Source organism: Clarias gariepinus, chromosome 14, assembly GCF_024256425.1.
Source record: "Clarias gariepinus isolate MV-2021 ecotype Netherlands chromosome 14, CGAR_prim_01v2, whole genome shotgun sequence".
Classification (NCBI taxonomy): Eukaryota; Metazoa; Chordata; class Actinopteri; order Siluriformes; family Clariidae; genus Clarias; species Clarias gariepinus.
The window spans coordinates 8,215,598-8,233,879 of NC_071113.1; the positions used below are offsets into that span (position 1 = coordinate 8,215,598).

General features: G+C 38.3%; 1 protein-coding gene across 2 annotated transcripts in view; it reads right to left on the reverse strand.

Moving 5' to 3' along the window:
- Positions 1 to 18,282, reverse strand: part of itga3b (integrin, alpha 3b) — a 49,019-nt gene that overhangs the window by 20,533 nt on the left and 10,204 nt on the right. For both annotated transcript variants that reach the window (XR_008365604.1, XM_053510819.1), the window contains exon 2: positions 1,046 to 1,173. Coding sequence is in view for 1 of the 2 variants with exons in the window: in XM_053510819.1 (XP_053366794.1) it covers positions 1,046 to 1,173 (128 nt within the window). In the remaining variant the exon portion in view is untranslated. The remainder of the gene's footprint in view (positions 1 to 1,045; positions 1,174 to 18,282) is intronic.

Below are 18,282 nucleotides of genomic sequence, written 5' to 3' on the forward strand. Positions count from 1 at the left end.
TCCCCAAAAAATCAACCTTTAAATCAGTTCATCTCAGCATCCAACAGATGGCGCTGTATATTTTCGATACACGCTTATGAGTGTGCAGCTGAAATCTACTTGGTGAACGTGACCTTACATCTTCATTCCACACACTTCATGGTAACAAATAAAAATTTTAGTTCATTCCAAATTTCAACAGATTCATTCAAATTCAACACATTTTTAAAAACTCGCTTGTAAGTGTGCAATTAAGTTCCACGCGAACATAATGAAATAACTAACTAGTTTGGCATTCGGCAGTGTGGTAGCTTACTGTTAGACAGTTAGCACCTTGCACTTCCAGAGGTCCATTTACCAGGAAGTTCGATTCCCACCTGGGGGTCTGTGTGCATAAAGTTTGCATGTTCTCTCTGTGCTTGGTGGATTTCCTCTGGGTACTCAGGTTTCCTCCCACTGTCCAAAGACATGCATTGGCGTTCCCAAACTGCCCGTAGTGTATTAATACTCGACCCTAGAGGTGCACGGTCACAGCACTAACCGGTATGCCACCATGCCGGCTTTAATTATGATTAAACAGTAGATACAGATAAATTTGTAGAACATCACAGATCCCCCTAAAATATATGCCTAAAAACCCTGGATGCAAAAACAAACATTTTCAAAGGGCATACTTAGGCATGTGACTAGGGCTTATCTTAATTGTTAAGAAAGAAACATGGATGAGAGAAAGAATAAAAAAAAAAAATACAAAAAAAAATATATATATTAACTTATTAAAGTTTAAGATTATTAAAGATTTTTATTTTATTATTTATGTATTTAGGACAAACTATTTACTTTACAACCTATGGATAAATTTGTATGGATAAATACTTTCAGTTTTGTGCATAATGCACCCCGGGATTGGTGCATTTTAAAACTAAACTACTAAACTACTTTATATCTTGACAGTCCCTAAAAACATTTTATCATCAACATCTTTAATAAAATGCATAAATGTAACATTTTGACCTGAGCAGATGCATAATAATACAGCATATACAGTTGGTGCAAACTTGCGTACTTGAGGTGATGAAGTCGACTCGGGTGCAGTCCGCTGGGTCTGTGGTGATGGGGCATGAGTAGATGGCTCCGGTCTCATTTACCTTGAGCTTTGATAAGGCTTTATCTTTGGGTGCACCTGCCAGGAGTCTGCACATAAACAAGTACACAAATGGTTTTCATGTTGTATAATGTCATACACAGCATGGGCGAAATTAACATTCTTCAGGACGCAGGTTATGATTTACATTTAATTTGGATGTATGGATTTAGCGTGATGCAATAAAAAAAAAAACTCAAATTAATACAACAATGTGCAAATTTTGATCTGTAGATTAATTTAATGTTTGTTGCTTTGTGACGAAAGCAATTTAAAAATTAAAGCTGAACTTCCAGATTAAAGGTGTGCAATTAAATATTTAGAAATTGTAAACAAGATCAGGTACATGTATGTCTGTGTAATAAGTCACACTCTTTCTTTGGTTCACTTTCATAATCATATCCGGGTAAAAGAGTCAAACACACGACAATTTACCCTGATATGAAATGTTACATTCATTCTTAACTACCTGACCATGTTAAACACAAGTACAACAGCTAATTTACTGCCCTAAGAAAATGTAATTATTAAGATTTTGGAGGATCTGGAGACCTTTATGGTTATATATGGAAAAAGGATGTTAAATAATCTTCTCCAGCTTTTTTATTTTTATTTACTTTAATTAGTTAAAACCTAACCTTTCAAAAATCACTTCAACATCTGCGCTGAAAAAAACAATAGATTAGACCTACAAGTATAGATACTGTAAGTATAAGTATAGGCCTCGTCCAAATGGTTGAGATGTCCCGTCATGGTAAAAGTATCAATATCTTTACAAATACCACAAATGAAATAAAATTGATTTTTTTCTTTTTAAAGTCATATACAATGCTAACTTTTTGTTTAAATAATTTCTAGGCAATTAAAAAGGGATACTTATGTGAAGATATTGACATCTAGTGAAAGATGGCTTAATTGGGTTATCCCTGTTAATAAGGCATAGTGACTCCCGAAAGCTTAAGCAGACGGGAAATGGTTAAGACCCTGTATTTGATCAGAAGGTTGTGAGTTTAAATTTCTTTAGAGTTTTGAGTCCTTAACCCTTAACTCCTTGTACAACATTGCTTTGAATAACAGCAACTACCCACCACTCTAAGTGCAACATGTGCCGTGCCATTTCGTGGATGTGATTACCTTGGAAAAACCCATTTAAAAAAAAGGAATCAAATAAAGTTGTGGTAGGTTTTTTTTGTCCAACACATAAAAAACCCAATTTATATTTTTAAAACCATAAATCTTGGCCACAACTTTGGAAGATTCCAAATCCAATAATGTTTATTCGCCTGCCACCATGCATGCCATCTACCATGCTGCTCTAACTTGAAATTTCTGTTCAATTCAAATTCGCTATATTTTTAGATAGAAATTCAATTGAAATTGATTTGAATTCAAATTTCTGATTTCTAATTTTTGCAACTCAACAGATCCACAGCCGCAATGCAAACCTTACAACACTCATAATCTTTAGCTGTGAAGGAAGACCGAAGACACTAAAGAACGCTTGTCATCAGAGGAATGGGAGGGGGTGGACACCAGAGAGAGCAAAGACAAGTTCAGGCCTGAGTGAGGAGGAGGAGGGACAGCTGATGGAGTGTTTCTGGGGTTTTTCAAACCTTGCACTCGAAGACAAAACAAACGCACACGAGTCACTGTCGCCTTGTGCTCGAGCCACTGCCGACTGCTAAAATATACTTATACTGTAGGGAATGGTGTGGTATAAAGTATAGTATAACTAGACATAATTATATACTTGAAATCCAAGCAAAAATCCTTTTACAATCAGAAACTGGAGTCAAGAATACAACAAGTCCTGTCCGAACCTGATGTGTCATTCCCATACGTTCCCTGACACTGCCCATTTGCTGCACTGACCGCAAAGTATTTGCCCTCAGTCCGTGGAATTTCTTCACCGTAGTGATGTCATGAGAGAGTCGCTGTGTTTTCTGTGTACCTCGGGGCCATGCAATCTTTCACCAGGTGTCAAAGCTGTGGGTAAAGCAAAGAGCAGCGAGCAGCTCGGAGGAGTCGGGACTTGCAAAGTTGTAAAAGTGCTCTCCAAGTCTGAGTGATAAACCGCCCTTGCCAAAGAGCCTGAGATTTAGTCAGAGATAAAGTTGCGTGTTTACACACACACACACACACACACACACACACACACAAAAGAACAATCATATGGTTTTAAAAGACGTTGAGTTTGGGAAGAAAAGCAAACTCAGGTGGCTCAAAAGTCGTCATCCACAGGCATTTTCCCTCATGTGAAATTTGATATTTTCCTTTTCATTTCAGACCCACTACGAAACCCGCTTTGAAACTAACAATAGAAGATTAAAGATAAAACCAGACCTAACACCTTTTCCCTTTGGGGTCACCTCAAGTCAGTAATGTGATCAGAACTGAAGGAGGAAGGTGGAAATCATCTCTGCATTTCACAACATCAGTCCTGATACATTAAGAGACGTTCAACATATCAGCTGAAACACAAGTGGTGCAAAGTCGGAGTCTGTCAATTAGCTGTGCAATTTGCTATAATTTATACTTGTAAATATATTTACGCCTATAGATCCAGACTTTTTTGGCCATTCTGTATGGTTGAAGCCAAATAGTCAATCCTTATAGTCAATAGTCAATAGTGCCATCCCTCATTTCTTTAGATTAAATCAAAAGAAATGAAATAATTTTTTATGTTTTATGGTAACAGACTAGAAAGCTCGTAAAGATACAACTTGAAAAATTGCTTGTTTATGCAAGAACCTCAGCAGCAGCCTCATTTCCCCTCTCATCTGTTCCAACCACTCAGCATTCAGCATCACCAGTATATTAATCACCGGCCTGATCATCTCATCATCATCTGCACCTGTTTCTCACTGGTTCATGCCTAAAATTATATATTATTTATGCTTGAATGATTCATAGTGGCACGGTGGTGTAGTGGTTAGCATTGTCGCCTTGCACCTCCAGGGTCCGGGTTCGATTCTCATCTGTGTATGTGGAGTTTGCATGTTCTCCCTGTACTTGGTGGGTTTCCTTCCACAGTCCAAAGACCTGCAGGTTAGGCTGTATGTGTGTGTGCCCTGAGATGGACTGCCACCCTTTCCAAGGAGTACCCTGCCTTGTGCCATCAGTCTCCTGGGATAGGTTCCAGGCTCCCTGTGACCCTGAATACAGAATAAAGCGGTATAGATGATGAGTGAATGATTCATAGGTCACTGCATGGCTTAACAATCAGAAAAATATTTCTCTGGAACTGCACTGAAAATGAGAGACAAGAAACCTAGAGAAAGAACTGATGACCAAGACTCCATTGAAAGTACAAAGTCTGGCTTTTTTTTTCTTTTAACTTAAGTTATTCTTATTTGCTAATAACTTTTGCCTATCACCTATCATGGCATGTTTTTTGTCTTGGCAGAGAAACAATAAAAAAAGTGTCATACAGCTCTTCTGATAAGTGGAAAAGTCATGCTGGTCTGTGCTGCATTACGCACACTTCTAGGAGCTTAAATCCAATATTTAAAAAAGATAAGCCTGACCTCATTCACTTGACTATGTGACCGACAACATACTTTTTCGCAATGTTCCACAGGTGAGAGCCATGCTTACCATTAGTCACTAATGCTCAGCCTTGAATTAAACCCAAAGTGCTCTCCCACTCTCAAATACCAGATGTGGGATGAGCTCAGCTCGCCTGGTTCACTCTGGCACAATTCCCCTGATGCAAATGTTTACGTTCACCTGCTGTGTGAAAAGATGGGACTGGAAAAGTAAGCTGGAAGAGCTCCAGAAGTGGGCCATTTAGCAGGAAGCTACAGGAAGGACTGAACAAGTACAGAGAAAACTCAGGAAGAATAAAATGGATCAATATGTCTAAATGTTGGCCACGATGCAAAGTGGATCTATAAAGCACCATCAAAGGTCTCAGGCTTGTTTTGAGAAAGCACCATTTCTGAGGTGGTGGGAGTTATTTTACTTTCCAAGCCTTATCTCTGGAAAAAAAACTTCATGGCATGCAGTATGAAGAAATGAAAATGTACCATGGTGGCTTAATGGTTAGCACCGTCGCCTTGGGTTTGATTCCCGCCTCTGTGCGCATGGAGTTTGCATGTTCTCCCCGTGCTCTTGTCATTCCAGAAGGGTCAAATTATCCAGCTGGGTTAAGAACCATTCAAAACATTATGAAAACCTGTAAGAGTAGAACTTAGAGGATTGGGACTAAACAGCTGTGTGGCCATAATAAACCCCCTTGTTAGTCAGACTAATCAAAAAAAAAAAAAACTTTAATTTGCTGGGGAGCGTAAAGATTGGACTTTAGAGCAGTAGGAAAAGGTCAGACTGACCCTATTCCAGAGTAAGAGGCGTGTCAGGGTAAGAAGGGAAGTGCATGAAGCGATGCACCCATCATGCATAATGCCCACTGCAAAAGCCTCTAAAGACAGTGTTATGATTTTCAGTTGGTCAGGTCTAGGCTTAGCAACGTTGTGTGGCAATAAAATAAAGTCAGATGACGACCTGAATGTACTGAATGACCAGATTATCACATCAGTAGTCTTTTTTGAAGGCATATTCAAGGACTTATATTACAGTTATATTTTGGCATTTCGCAGAGTCTCTTATTCAGAGACACTTACGAAAGTGCTTTGAAGTTCCCTTCATTGAATAACCCAAATATCTAGGAAACAGACCAGTCTTTAGTCATCTCTTAAAGATCGCAAGTGACTCAGCTGTCCGGACATCTGCAGGAAATTCATTCCCCCACCTGGGTGCCAGGACAGAAACAGTCTAGATGCTTCCTCGAACCCTAGGAAATGGTGAGAATTGTAAAAGAGTGGTTCTGGAAGCATGAGGGAACATTTTCACACATGAACACATAGTCACTGTGTTGCAAATACTGTATAGTTAAAGGTGATTGAATTAAATCTTAGCACTGACACTGGAGCTCCAAAGAGCCAGAATTTGTAGTATTTTATATAGTTTTGAAGTTCTCCAGGCTTCCTGAAGAGCTTGTATTTCATTCAGCATAAAATAAAACTTATGGCATGAACCAGAGAGAAACAGGTGCAGGTGTTGACCGATGATCAGGACGGTGATTAGTACTGTATACTGCTGATGCTGAATGCTGAGTGGTTGGAACAGACAAAAGGCGAAATGAGGTTGCTGCTGAGGTTGTTACCTAAACAAGCATTTTTTAAAGTAGTTTTGCTGCCTGTCACAGTAAAACCTTTTTTAATTTGATCTACGTGATTTATATTAATATGAAAAAATAGGCTGTCTCAAGCTGTCTGACCTTTGCTCAGTAGGGTTGCTACAGTAGGGTTGCTTCGATCCAATACTCTGGATCGGTATCTACGCTGATCTAAGCTTTTTGAATGGATCGGATATTCGAATAGCAAAAAATATTAGTTTAAGAAAACTATAATAATTCGAACACAATTATTGATTTTAAAACATTGCCTTTAAAAAAAAATACATAAAAAATATGTTGCGCTGCTTACGCAGTCACACGTGAGTGTGACAGGCGAGTTTAGCGGGAATCTTTTACATGTGAAGTAGGTTACCTCAGCACATTAATCGTGTCCCTGATATGGAAATATTTTACTCTCGACACAGCACTGCAAATTGTAATATTTGCACGCAAGTTTCCAGAGGTGGAAGTAGTGTTTCGAATCACAATACCACAAATTAAATCAAGCATCTTCAGAAGCGTCACACAAAAGAACACGAGGAGTTCGCGCAAATCAAACGGGAAAAGGATGAGTCAAAGCAGCTGATCTGAGCTCAGATGCGTTTCAGAGGCAAGAGAAAGGTTCACATCAGAACCCTTAAGCTGTAAAAATAACAGAAAAGGTACTTAAATTCATTGTTCTAGATGACCAGCCTCTCTCTGTTGTTCGAAAACACTGGTTTCCGTCGCCTCATGGAGCATCTGGAACCGCGATATAGTTTGCCATCTCGAACATACTGTACGTTTCTGAGAGCGCTTTGCCTAAGCTGTATTCTAGAGTTTCCTCACACATTGCAGACCAATTAAAAGACGTTCGGTCCTTCAGCTTCACCAGAGATATTTGGAGCTCCGAGGTGTGCCCTATGTCCCTTCTAAGTTTAACGGCACATCGGTTGAATGAAAATTATGATTTGCAGAGCGGTGTGCTACACGTAAAGGAAATGAGAGGGTCACACACCAGCAGGGCGATTTCAGATTTAATTAAAGAAACGCTTGATGGGTGGAAAATTCCTATATCCAAAGTACACGTGATTTTGCGGGTCTATGACAACAATATGAAGAAAGCGATGGAAGTCCCTAGTTTGGTTTGTGTAGCAGAAAATGTAATGTAAGGTGATCTGTATAATAAGCACTGTGTTGCTACCATTCTGATTCAAGATTCATTTGATTTAGAATATAACTTTTTGGATTCTCATCAGAAAATAATTTTGTTTAATAATTGCAGTAAATATGTGCTCGTTATTGTAAAGATTGTGGTTGAACTAGTAACTGTTGAAATTACTGTTAATTTCGCCACTTTTCTTTATAAAGTTGTCTGCCGTACTGTAGATTGCATATCATGTATCTCTTTTCTTCCTCTTTTTTATCCAACAATATGGTCAGATTTGCTATTTCTTTACAAATACATTTTAATGACCAAGTGAATTGTATACATTCCTCAGTTTTGAAGGTAAAATACCCCCACTGAGATCCGACTGGTATCGGTATCGGCCAATATTCAGAATCGTTGCATCTTTAATATATGATTAGCTCGTATACAAATCCGTGTGACTAAGATGTTACTATGCACTAATATCAGCTCTGCTGTTGTGGAAAATCAATCATGTACTGACCAATCAGATCAAAGAATTAGAATAAGTATAAAAAAACAGTTATTTTCTTGTAATACAGTTAAAGTGTATCAGCAGGAAACATATTGGACTTCGGCCTTATTGGACACAGCATGCTTTGTAGAAACAGAAGCCAAAACCATCGGTGAAGCCAAAACTGTGTAATGCTGTAATGCTGTGAGGAATTGAGGCCAGGGTTCTGATCTGCCAATCCGAAAGCAGTGGGTTTACTAAGCTGAATGTCAGGAAATAATAGAACAAGATAGAAGTTTGGCAATACTGCTTCTGTTTTTTAAAAGAACAGCAGCTACAAATGGAAGAAAATTGCATATGGAAGTGTGGGTTTGTATATTTATGTATATGGCGAAGTTGCATGCACGTCTTTAAACCAAATTTTTGATGGTAAAATTTGATTATAGTGTATAGAAGGTAATATTTTTTGGTGGTTGAAACTGATTATCTGCAGTCTTACACAGGTGATAAACTGCATATCACACCATGGTCATGCCAGCTGGCTAGAAACGGTGTTGTATATACTAGGGATGTGCACGAGTACTCGATTAATCGATTACTCGAACCCATCAAGCATGAAAATGACGATCGATTGGCTCTAAAAATGCATTTGTTAAAATTCAACTACTTTCATTCTTTCTGATTGGTTATGCTGGTACTTGGTGTTTATAAGCAGATGGTGCCGATGCCACTACCAGCAGTCAGACGAGCATAAGAGATTTCACCATCAGACAGAAATGCGACAAAGGCAGGGCAGAGAAGATGACGCGGACTTCGCTAACCACCGAATCGTATATGGCGCTAACCTGTCATTACATTAATGAATGGAAAATTTACAGCGCAGTATTAGAGACGCAAGGTTTCGAGGAAAGACACACAACTGTGAACATTGGCAACTACCTGAAAGATGCAACAGGAAAGTAGCTGTTAAGCTCTGAAAAAGTAATGGCATGTGTGCACGACAAGGCTGCTAACATGGTTCTGGCAAATCAAAGTCTTTGGAAATCAGTGCCCTGTTTAAAAAAAGCGCTTCGGCTTCACCTCATGCTGTTATTTCTTTTAAATGTTTACTGTATACTGGGACGCAAACGCCCCGCCCCTTGCTTAAACTCCACCCCCGATTAATCGAGTACTCGTTTCTGAAACCTGTGGATTACTCGAAATGAAATATGAACAAAAATGCACATCCTAAGATATACACAGTGTGAAGTTCAGATATAATAAAATCCCAGGGACCCATTAGGTAAAATAAAAAAAGGAATTTGCGACACATTCCCACCAGAAATAAAGTTCTGCTTATCTTCCAAGGCTGTTGTGTTGACTTAAAACCACAATAGTTTAGTTTTAGGCTGATGCAATGTAACTGTATTACCTCCTCAGTTACCATCATGGAACTAAAAAAGAAACTGAAAACAGACACATCAACAAACAATAACCTCAACTTTTGGACAAAGTGATGAAAATAATAATTTTTTAGATACATCTTAATTGACCACCACTGACTAAAACTCACTTACTCACTCACTCATCGCCTATACCGCTTAATATTCAGGGTCCCAGGGGGTCTGGAGCCTATCCCAGGAGAATTAGGGCACGAGGCGACCCAGGACAGGGTGCCAATCTATTGGAGGGCACACACACACTCATTCACACACTACAGGCAACTTGGGAACGCCAATTAGCCTAATCTGCATGTCTTTGGACTGTGGGAGGAAACAGGAGTGCCTGGAGGAAACTTACTAAGCATGGGGAGAACATGCAAACATGCAAACAGCGTTCAGGTCATTCATTCGTACACAGATAACACTTGAATGCCGATGCAAATGTCTTTAGAAATTTCAATACTTCAATTTCCCCCGAGTGGCGCAGTGGTAAAGTGCTCGCCCTATCATCCGGGGATCGCTGATTCGTTCCCCGGGTGACACTGCGGCCTCTCGCAGCCTAGGGCATAGAGAGAGCTGATTGGCCGAGCTCTCTCAGTGGGATGGGAGTCACTTAGTGCTCTCACATTAATCACGGCTCTATGGCCAATCAGGGGTGTCTGTGAGCTCACGCAAGCGAAAGGAGCAGATAGCGCTGTCCTCTGAGTGTGTTACGCCGCCCCCAACGGTGCGTGAGCAAGCATTTTGAAAAGATGCGATTGGTGACGTCACATGGTTTGGGGGACACACGTTACAGTCTACAGGCCCCCCAAATAAGTGGTAGTGGTAGCCTTAATGTGGGAGCGCCCCCTGGTTACGAGGAGGACACGACTAAATTACGGAGAAAATCAGAGGAAGATCCAAGGAAAAAATAAAATGAAATAATTAAATGTTTTCTATATTTTTTTATATTTCTAATTTGTAAAAGAAAAATCTCTTATGTCATATGTTATATTCTTATTGTAAACTTTACTTTTCTATTTTTTTTTTGTTTTAGATCATCAGCGGTCGTATAGGCTTTTTAGTATAACTAATACCAATTAAAATCCAGCTTGGATGGATTCTCAAATCAGGATGTGTTTATTAATATGTGACACCCACTGTGTTAGAAAAAAAAAAATCTATTTAAAAGTATGTGCATCCCTCAGCCCCATGGTTTAGATGATGACTGTGCTATGAATCTGTTGTAAATTGTGAATAGTGAGCGGATATTAAGTAGTAGTGTAACATGTCAAAAGTAAGAGTTTCTATAGTAGATCAAAATGACTGACATCTATGCTGAAACACTAACTCTTTCTTTATTTGCTGGTGTGAACTGTAAATGTAATCGCATCCTCTCCCAAAGGAACGTGACTCGATTTGTGTAATCCATTCAGGAAGACACATAAGACTCAACAGCGCAACAGTCCTTGTAAGACAACATACATACGTGCCAATACTATTTCCCAGTCTCATGTCTTGGGGGGAAAAAAACAAAACTGTCCTTATTGGCTGGTGCACTTGGCAGAGTGACTGAGTTTATAGCTTCCCACGCTTACACCATGTTACTATGCTACAAATAAACACTCACAGGGCCTTTGTAAACCACTATATAAATGACGTTTAAAAAATTCCAGACCTGTTCAGTCCTTGGGGACCTTCCTGACCTTCATTCGAATGATATTTTTCTTCCCTTAAAACTTCCAAACCAGTAGTTAAGTACCGTAAAGTTAAGCTCGCACATTACATGCATTAGGTTTGTTAGAATAAAGTGCAGACTAGATCCTTAACCCATTTCCTACAGCGTTCTAATGATGTAGATATATGTGTTAGAAGCTTGGACACAACACGAGGGACCGGGCTGGACTTTCTCAAACATCATCTCTATACTGGTCTAAACATGCTGTGTGTTTTTCCTCATCAGACTTGTCATGTACTAGCTTTTCTATGAATCCCAGAGCCTTAAATGTGCTTTCATTTAACAAAAAAAATACATATCTGGCATTCTCAAGAAACCTTGCTTAAAGCTAACCTTACAGAAATGTAAACCCATCTGCATGGACTTTTTGATCCATCAGTTTCTTGCACTGATACAGTATGGTTTATTTCTCATACCTGGTATAAACATCCAACCATGAATACAAGTAGACAGTCGGAATGCTTTAAACCTGGCATTTTAAAAACATCTCCTATGTCCACAGTTATACGTCTCAGCAAAGCCAGATGAGAAAAAACAGCTCAATAAAGATGAGAAACGTGTAAAGGACTTTAGACAATAAATGCTTATTTACTTCCTTCAGCTTAATCTTGACAAGACAGAAGTACTGGTACTAGGCCCACATGCGGCTAGAAGTAAGCTCTCTGATCACACAGTAACTTCAGATTTCCTCATGTGCAACAGTAAAAGACCTTGGTGTCATCATAGATTCCAGTCTTTCATTTGATGCCCATGGAGATAATATTACTAGAAGAGCCTTTTTTCATTTCAGAGATATTGACAAGATAAGGAATATATTGGCACTACCTAAATGCAGAAAAACGAATTCACCCCTAAGTTCACTCTACAAGGAATCCATCTCCATTCGGGTAAAATCAAATTCAAAAAGTGAAACTCATATATTATATAGATTCATTACACAGGTACGGATATATTTCAAGTGTTCATTTCTTTTCATTTTGATGATTATGAAACTCAAAATTCAGTATCTCAAAAAAATGTTATATTGTGAAAAAGCTGAATATTGGAGACTCATGATGTCACACTTTAATCAGCTAATAAACTCAAAACACCTGCAAAGGTATCCTGAGCTTTTAAATGGTCTGTTCACAGAGTACTGTATCCAAGCACATTAATGGAAAGTTGAATAGAAGGAAAAAAATGTGGTAGGAAAAGGAGTACAAGCAACAGAGATAACCTTGGAAAAATTATAATACTAGGCTCATTCAAGAATTTGGGGGAGATTCACAAGGAGTGGACTGCAGCTGGAGTCAGTGCTTCAAGAGCCACCATGCACAGACATGTCCAGGACATGGGCTACAACTGTCACATTCCTTGTTTTAAGCCACCCTTGAAACAGAGCGTCTTGCCTGGGCTAAGGACAAAAAGGACCAGACTGTTTCTCAGTGGGCCAAAGTCCTCTTTTCAGATAAAGGTCAATTTTGCATTGATTTGGAAATCAAGGTCCCTGTGTCTGGAGGAAGAGAGGAGAGTCACAGAATCCAAGTTGCTTAAAGTCCAGTGTAAAGTTTGCAGTCAGTGGTGGTTTGGGGAGCCATGTCCACTGTGCACGTTGCCCATGTTGGTCCACTGTGTTTTATTATGTCCAAGGTCAGTGCAGCAGTCTACCAGGAGGTTTTGGAGCACTTCCTGCTTCCCTCTGCTGACCAGCTTTACGGAGATGCTGATTTCATTTTCCAACAGGACTTGGCACCTGCCCACACTGCCAAAAGTACTAATACCTGATTTAAGGACCATCGTATACCTGTGATTGATTAGCCAGTAAACTCACCCAACCTAAACCCCATAGAGAATCTATAGAGTATTGGAAAGAGGAAGATGCGAGACACCAAAACAAACAATGCAGAAGAGCTGAAAGCGTCTATCAAAGCAACCTGGGCTTCCAAAACACCTTAGCAGTGATACAGACTGATCGCTTTCATGCCGCATTGGTGCAGTAATTCATGCAAAGGGAGCCTCGACCAAGTATTGAGAGCCGTACAATTTCATACTGTATTTTTCAGTAGTCCAACATTTCTTTGTTACAAATCTTTTTTTTAATTGGTCTTCCTATTCTCTGAGATACTGAATTTTGGGTTTTCATTAGCTGTAAGCCTTAATCATCAAAATTAAAAGAAATAAAAACTTGAAATATATCAGTCTGTGTGTATTGAATCTATATACAGTAATATATGGGTTTCACTCTTTGAATAGAATTACGGATTTTTTTTTATGTTTTATGATAATATTCTAATTTATTGAGATATAATATCACATATATATACACATACACACACACACACACACATATATATATATATATATATATATATATATATATATATATATATATATATATTAGTGCTGTCAATCGATAAAAAAAATTAACTAATTAATCGCACAATTTTTTGCAATTAATCGCGATTAATCACAATTAAAAGACTGAAACTTTTTGGATATGTAAATGTAAATAATTAATGTAAACTCAAGACAATAAAACTATTTAAATTCAAATATGATTGTTTATTGGAATTTTTGTTTAACTTCTCATTTTTTTCTCATGTAAACAACATACCTGCAATAAACCATCAATATTCTCCAAATTAACTGTTGGCTTGAAAGCCATATTTATTACAGAAATAAAAACACAGGTATGTGCCATTTGTGTCATTTAAATTTAAAAACAATCAATGCAATTTACATTGGCGAGGCCCTGTAGAGATTGTTTCGGTGGGGTGTTTTGCTTTTAAGTGATATGTCAAAGACGAATTACTTCTGTGGTATTTAAATTCGGCTTTGCAAAATGTACAGATTACTTTTGTAAAAATTGCAACCGCGTTAATTGCGTTAAATTTTTTTAATGCGTTAAATATTTCAAATTAATCGCATGCGTTAACGCACTAATTTTGACAGCACTAATATATATATATATATACAGTATATATATTATAAAAAAAATCCGTATATATATATATATATATATATATATATAAGAGAGACAAATAAACAGAGACTGAAAAAGATGGTGTAAAGATGTCCAGTGTAATTTCTTGCAAAGAAACTGTAACGTCACGTTGAATTAACTCGATTTTTTTGCCCATTTTTCACTTCTATGATTCACAATACTAATCTTTGCACTGAACTACTCAGTCTGTTCTGCCCCCTTCTTGAAATCGATCAGGACAAAGGAGAAGTCAACGTGCTTATGCTACCGTGAGATTCAGAAGATTAGGCGTCTGCAACTTGTGTGAGAATCTCACATCCAGTACCCCAAACATCTCACACAAACGAGCAACATGTCTATACACATATCTCACTTTGTTCAAGACGGACCTCTACATGGCTCCTATCAGAGGGCCCGATCTTAATGTTCAGATCGAAGTCTAAACATTAACACGGTGATAACGAAAGCATGACGCAGTTGTCTAGAGTAGATAGATAGAGTGAGGTTAGGAGAGTGTTACTCAGTGAGAACCCAGATCAAGGAGCGATGTAGAGCATACTAGACCCAGACCGTTTAGGGCAGAGGACGTCAGGGCCGAGAGCTGAGAGATTAAGTCTGTGTAGCTATGGTGAAAAGCTATGGTGAAAAGGTTCTCCAGTGTAAGCATGCTAATACTTCTTCAAAAATAAAATCAGCTAGCATATTGGATTTTCTATTAGAATCAGAGAGCAAAGTCCTCAATCTAATCAGCAGTTAGTAAATGGGACAATTACATACAAGCACCACTTTGTAGCAATGTGATTATAGCGTATACGTCTATATCAGGTCCCTGTAAGGATACATCAATATGACAGGAGTTATTTTGAGGTCCAACAGGACAGAGTCTGGACTACATGGTGCATTATGCAGAATATAAAGTAAATGTTTTTTTTTTTTTTTGTAGAAGTAGTAGGATCCAGGCTTTTTCATCTTTTATTATAGAAAGAAAACTGCAGACAATTTTATTGCTGAAGAAAAACCTATGAAACTTACTGCCTGTCACTATGCTAGCACTGGAGACTCCTTCCGTAAGGTTGAACGATATACATTTTAATAATAACATATCATGTTTTCATAATATTTTATTATAAGGTATTGAATGAAAGCAGCACTGTGGCTGAGTGGTAATCACTGTCGCCTCGCACCTCCAGGGTTGGGGGTCGATTCCCTCCTTGGGGTCTGCGTGCATAGAGCATGTTCTCCTCGGGCTTGCGGGTTTCTTCCAGGTACTACAGCCCAAAGACATGAAGATTAAGGCTAAATTGCCCATAATTTGTGAATGACAATTGGCTGTCGAGCTGGCTACCCAATCCCTTCCATCTAGGAACCTCTTTAGTCCAACAAGAGACCGTATAGCCCAACAGTGACCATTGTATTTATTCCTATTGGTATCTCCGATCAACATTTACACATTACGGGCAATTTGTAAATGACAATTAGCCTAATCTGCAGGTCTTTGGAGTGTGGGAGGAACCTGGAGAACCCGGAGGAAACCCACCAAGCACAGGGAGAACTTGAAAACTCCATCCACACGGACCAGAGGTGGGATTCGAACCCGGGACCTGGAAGTGCAAGGCAACAACGCTAACCACTGAGCGACCGTGCCGCCGATAATAATATTACTGAGAAAATGTTTTTTGGGCAGTGCACTTCCAGCATAGAGCATCTGTGCAACATAGACAACATTATGCAAATGAGGAATAAAGAAATGGCCATTATTGAAATGCAAAATAAATGAATGGCCATTATTTAAATGAGAAACAAATAAGAGGACATTATTTAAATGAGGCGTCTAAGTAAGGATAATAAAGCAATGTAAAAAGAAATCGCCTTTTTGGAATTGCATTTGCATTTTAATTTTGTCTGCATTTTAATTTGAATTTAGCAACTGTACTTAAAATAATAACTTAAAAAATAAAATATACCTGTATTTGAATTATATCCTTAATTATATGGACACACACATACACACACTCACACACACGTATGTCCCCACTTATTATGCACATGAATACTAAGGCTGAGTCAGAACAATTAAATACTTCGTACAGGAAGTTTCCCACAATCACAATCTAACACTTTATCATAAAATAATACACTCTTTTTACAAAAACATGAAAAAAGAACCTACAATGTGTTGTGCTGTTTTGGAAAAAATATATATTTTTTTATTTGGAAAAATTTATTCATTATTAGTCCCAGATTTTGTGGACAGCCAACATTAAAAGTCCTTGTTAGTTGTTGCTATAGAAACCATAAGAACATTAATATTAATATGTCTGGGAATTAATTAATTATTTAAAATAATTCTACAATTCATTCCCTTTAAGCATACTTAAGCATACTGTGATAAACACACTTATCTATATAATTATTGTAAATAACATTGTTTATTCACAGCTGTTACATTACATTTCTATGTACGTCGAACAAAACAGTGGAAAAAGAAAGGTGTCTTGGTCTAGATTGATCTCCTATACATCAGTATGCTTTACGATTAAACTAAAGACATAGTCTAATGTGTATATTTCAAAAATATATTTCTAATTTGAATATTTCACATGTTGAGTAAGGTCAGTAAAGCTCGATTGAGATTAAGCATTACTGATTTTACATCCTACTGAAGTCTCCATTGTGTATTTAAACCATTACAATATTACACATCACTGTCATCATAGCAGTACCCAACAATAACTTTCAATACAATTCAATTTATTTTTCATCACATATTATTCACCACAGTTGTCTGTCTGCGTTAGATAAATATCCTTATGTCCATCGCTTTACACAAACAGATAAATTTTTCAAACATGACTAAATAAAACCTGGCTATTTTCGACATCCATGTACATGTGTGTGTCCCGTGTGTGCACAAAGAAAATCTATCATTGGCTTTTTCTCCAGACAAACTAGCTTCCTCACGTGGCACCAGCAGCCATTAGTGAGAAAGCAGCAGAGAAAAACATGCATCATTTAATCAACAGCCCTAAAAACGAAGAGCTACAGTGAGCAAACCTTGCACTGAAGGCACCAGCTAAATGCCACACCTTAATTCTGTCATTCCATCCACTTCGGTGAAATATTTATTTTTGACCATGAAAAAAAATCCACACAAACAGATAATATGCACGCAATATATACCAAGAAATTAGACATGCAACTGTACAAGAAAAATATAGCCCATGAATATTTAAACTTCTGCAAAATTATTATTCAAGGGACCAAAAGTAACCTAGCTAAGCTTTTCCATCAGCAGATTTGTGCTATGTCCTCATTAATTCACTTAGAATAAGCAGATAAACGGTCTAGAGTTTATATTTCGAGTTTAGCATTATATTGGAATTTGTTACTGTTCACTCTCAATGTGAAATCCAGGGATCTGTCACTGACAGTAAAGTCATTAGGCTAAAAAATCAAAAGGGATCCATAAGTGAGATAGCAAAAACATTAGATGTGTTCAAATCAACTTAAAAAAAAGCAAGAAAACCATTAAAACCGTCTGATATACTGTGGGAGTCCAAAAAATTCTACCTTTGCCAATATACAATTATTTATGCACCTGACGCTGTATGGTGGCACAGTGGCTTAGTGGTTAGAACTTTCGCCTTGCACCTCCAGGGTCCGGCTTCGATTCCCGCCTTGGGGTCTGTGTGCATGGAGTTTGCATGTTCTCCCTGTGTTTGGTGGGTTTCCTCCCACAGTCCAAAGACATGCAGATTAGGCTAGGTGTTCCCGAATTGCCCGTAGTGTGTGAATGAGCTTGTGTAAGTGTGTGTGCCATGAGTCGGATTGGCATCCTGTTCAGTGTGTACTCTGGCTCCTGCCCTAAGTCTTCAGGGATAGGCATAGACCCCCCGCGACCCTGAGTACAGGATAATAAGGTATAGACGAGAAGTGAGTGAACTGGTTTTAGTGATGCTGGTGGAGGAAAACGTTTCCTGACTCTCTCCTCACAGGTCACAGATGCGCCTGCGAGACGCGCACCAACAATTTGTCCTCTTTTGAACTCTGATATGTCACCCATAATGTTGTGTGCATTGCAATCTTTGAACCAAAACTCTTCTATTCTGCTAATTAAGTATTCACACTCTGCTCTTACTGGTCAAATTTAGCTGGTCAAATTCAGCCATGAGACCCCCAACACCAAACTGGCCAGTGTTTCAGTTTCATTGTCCAACCCCTGTAGTTTTACATATTTATGTGGGAATAAAAATGCAAAGCT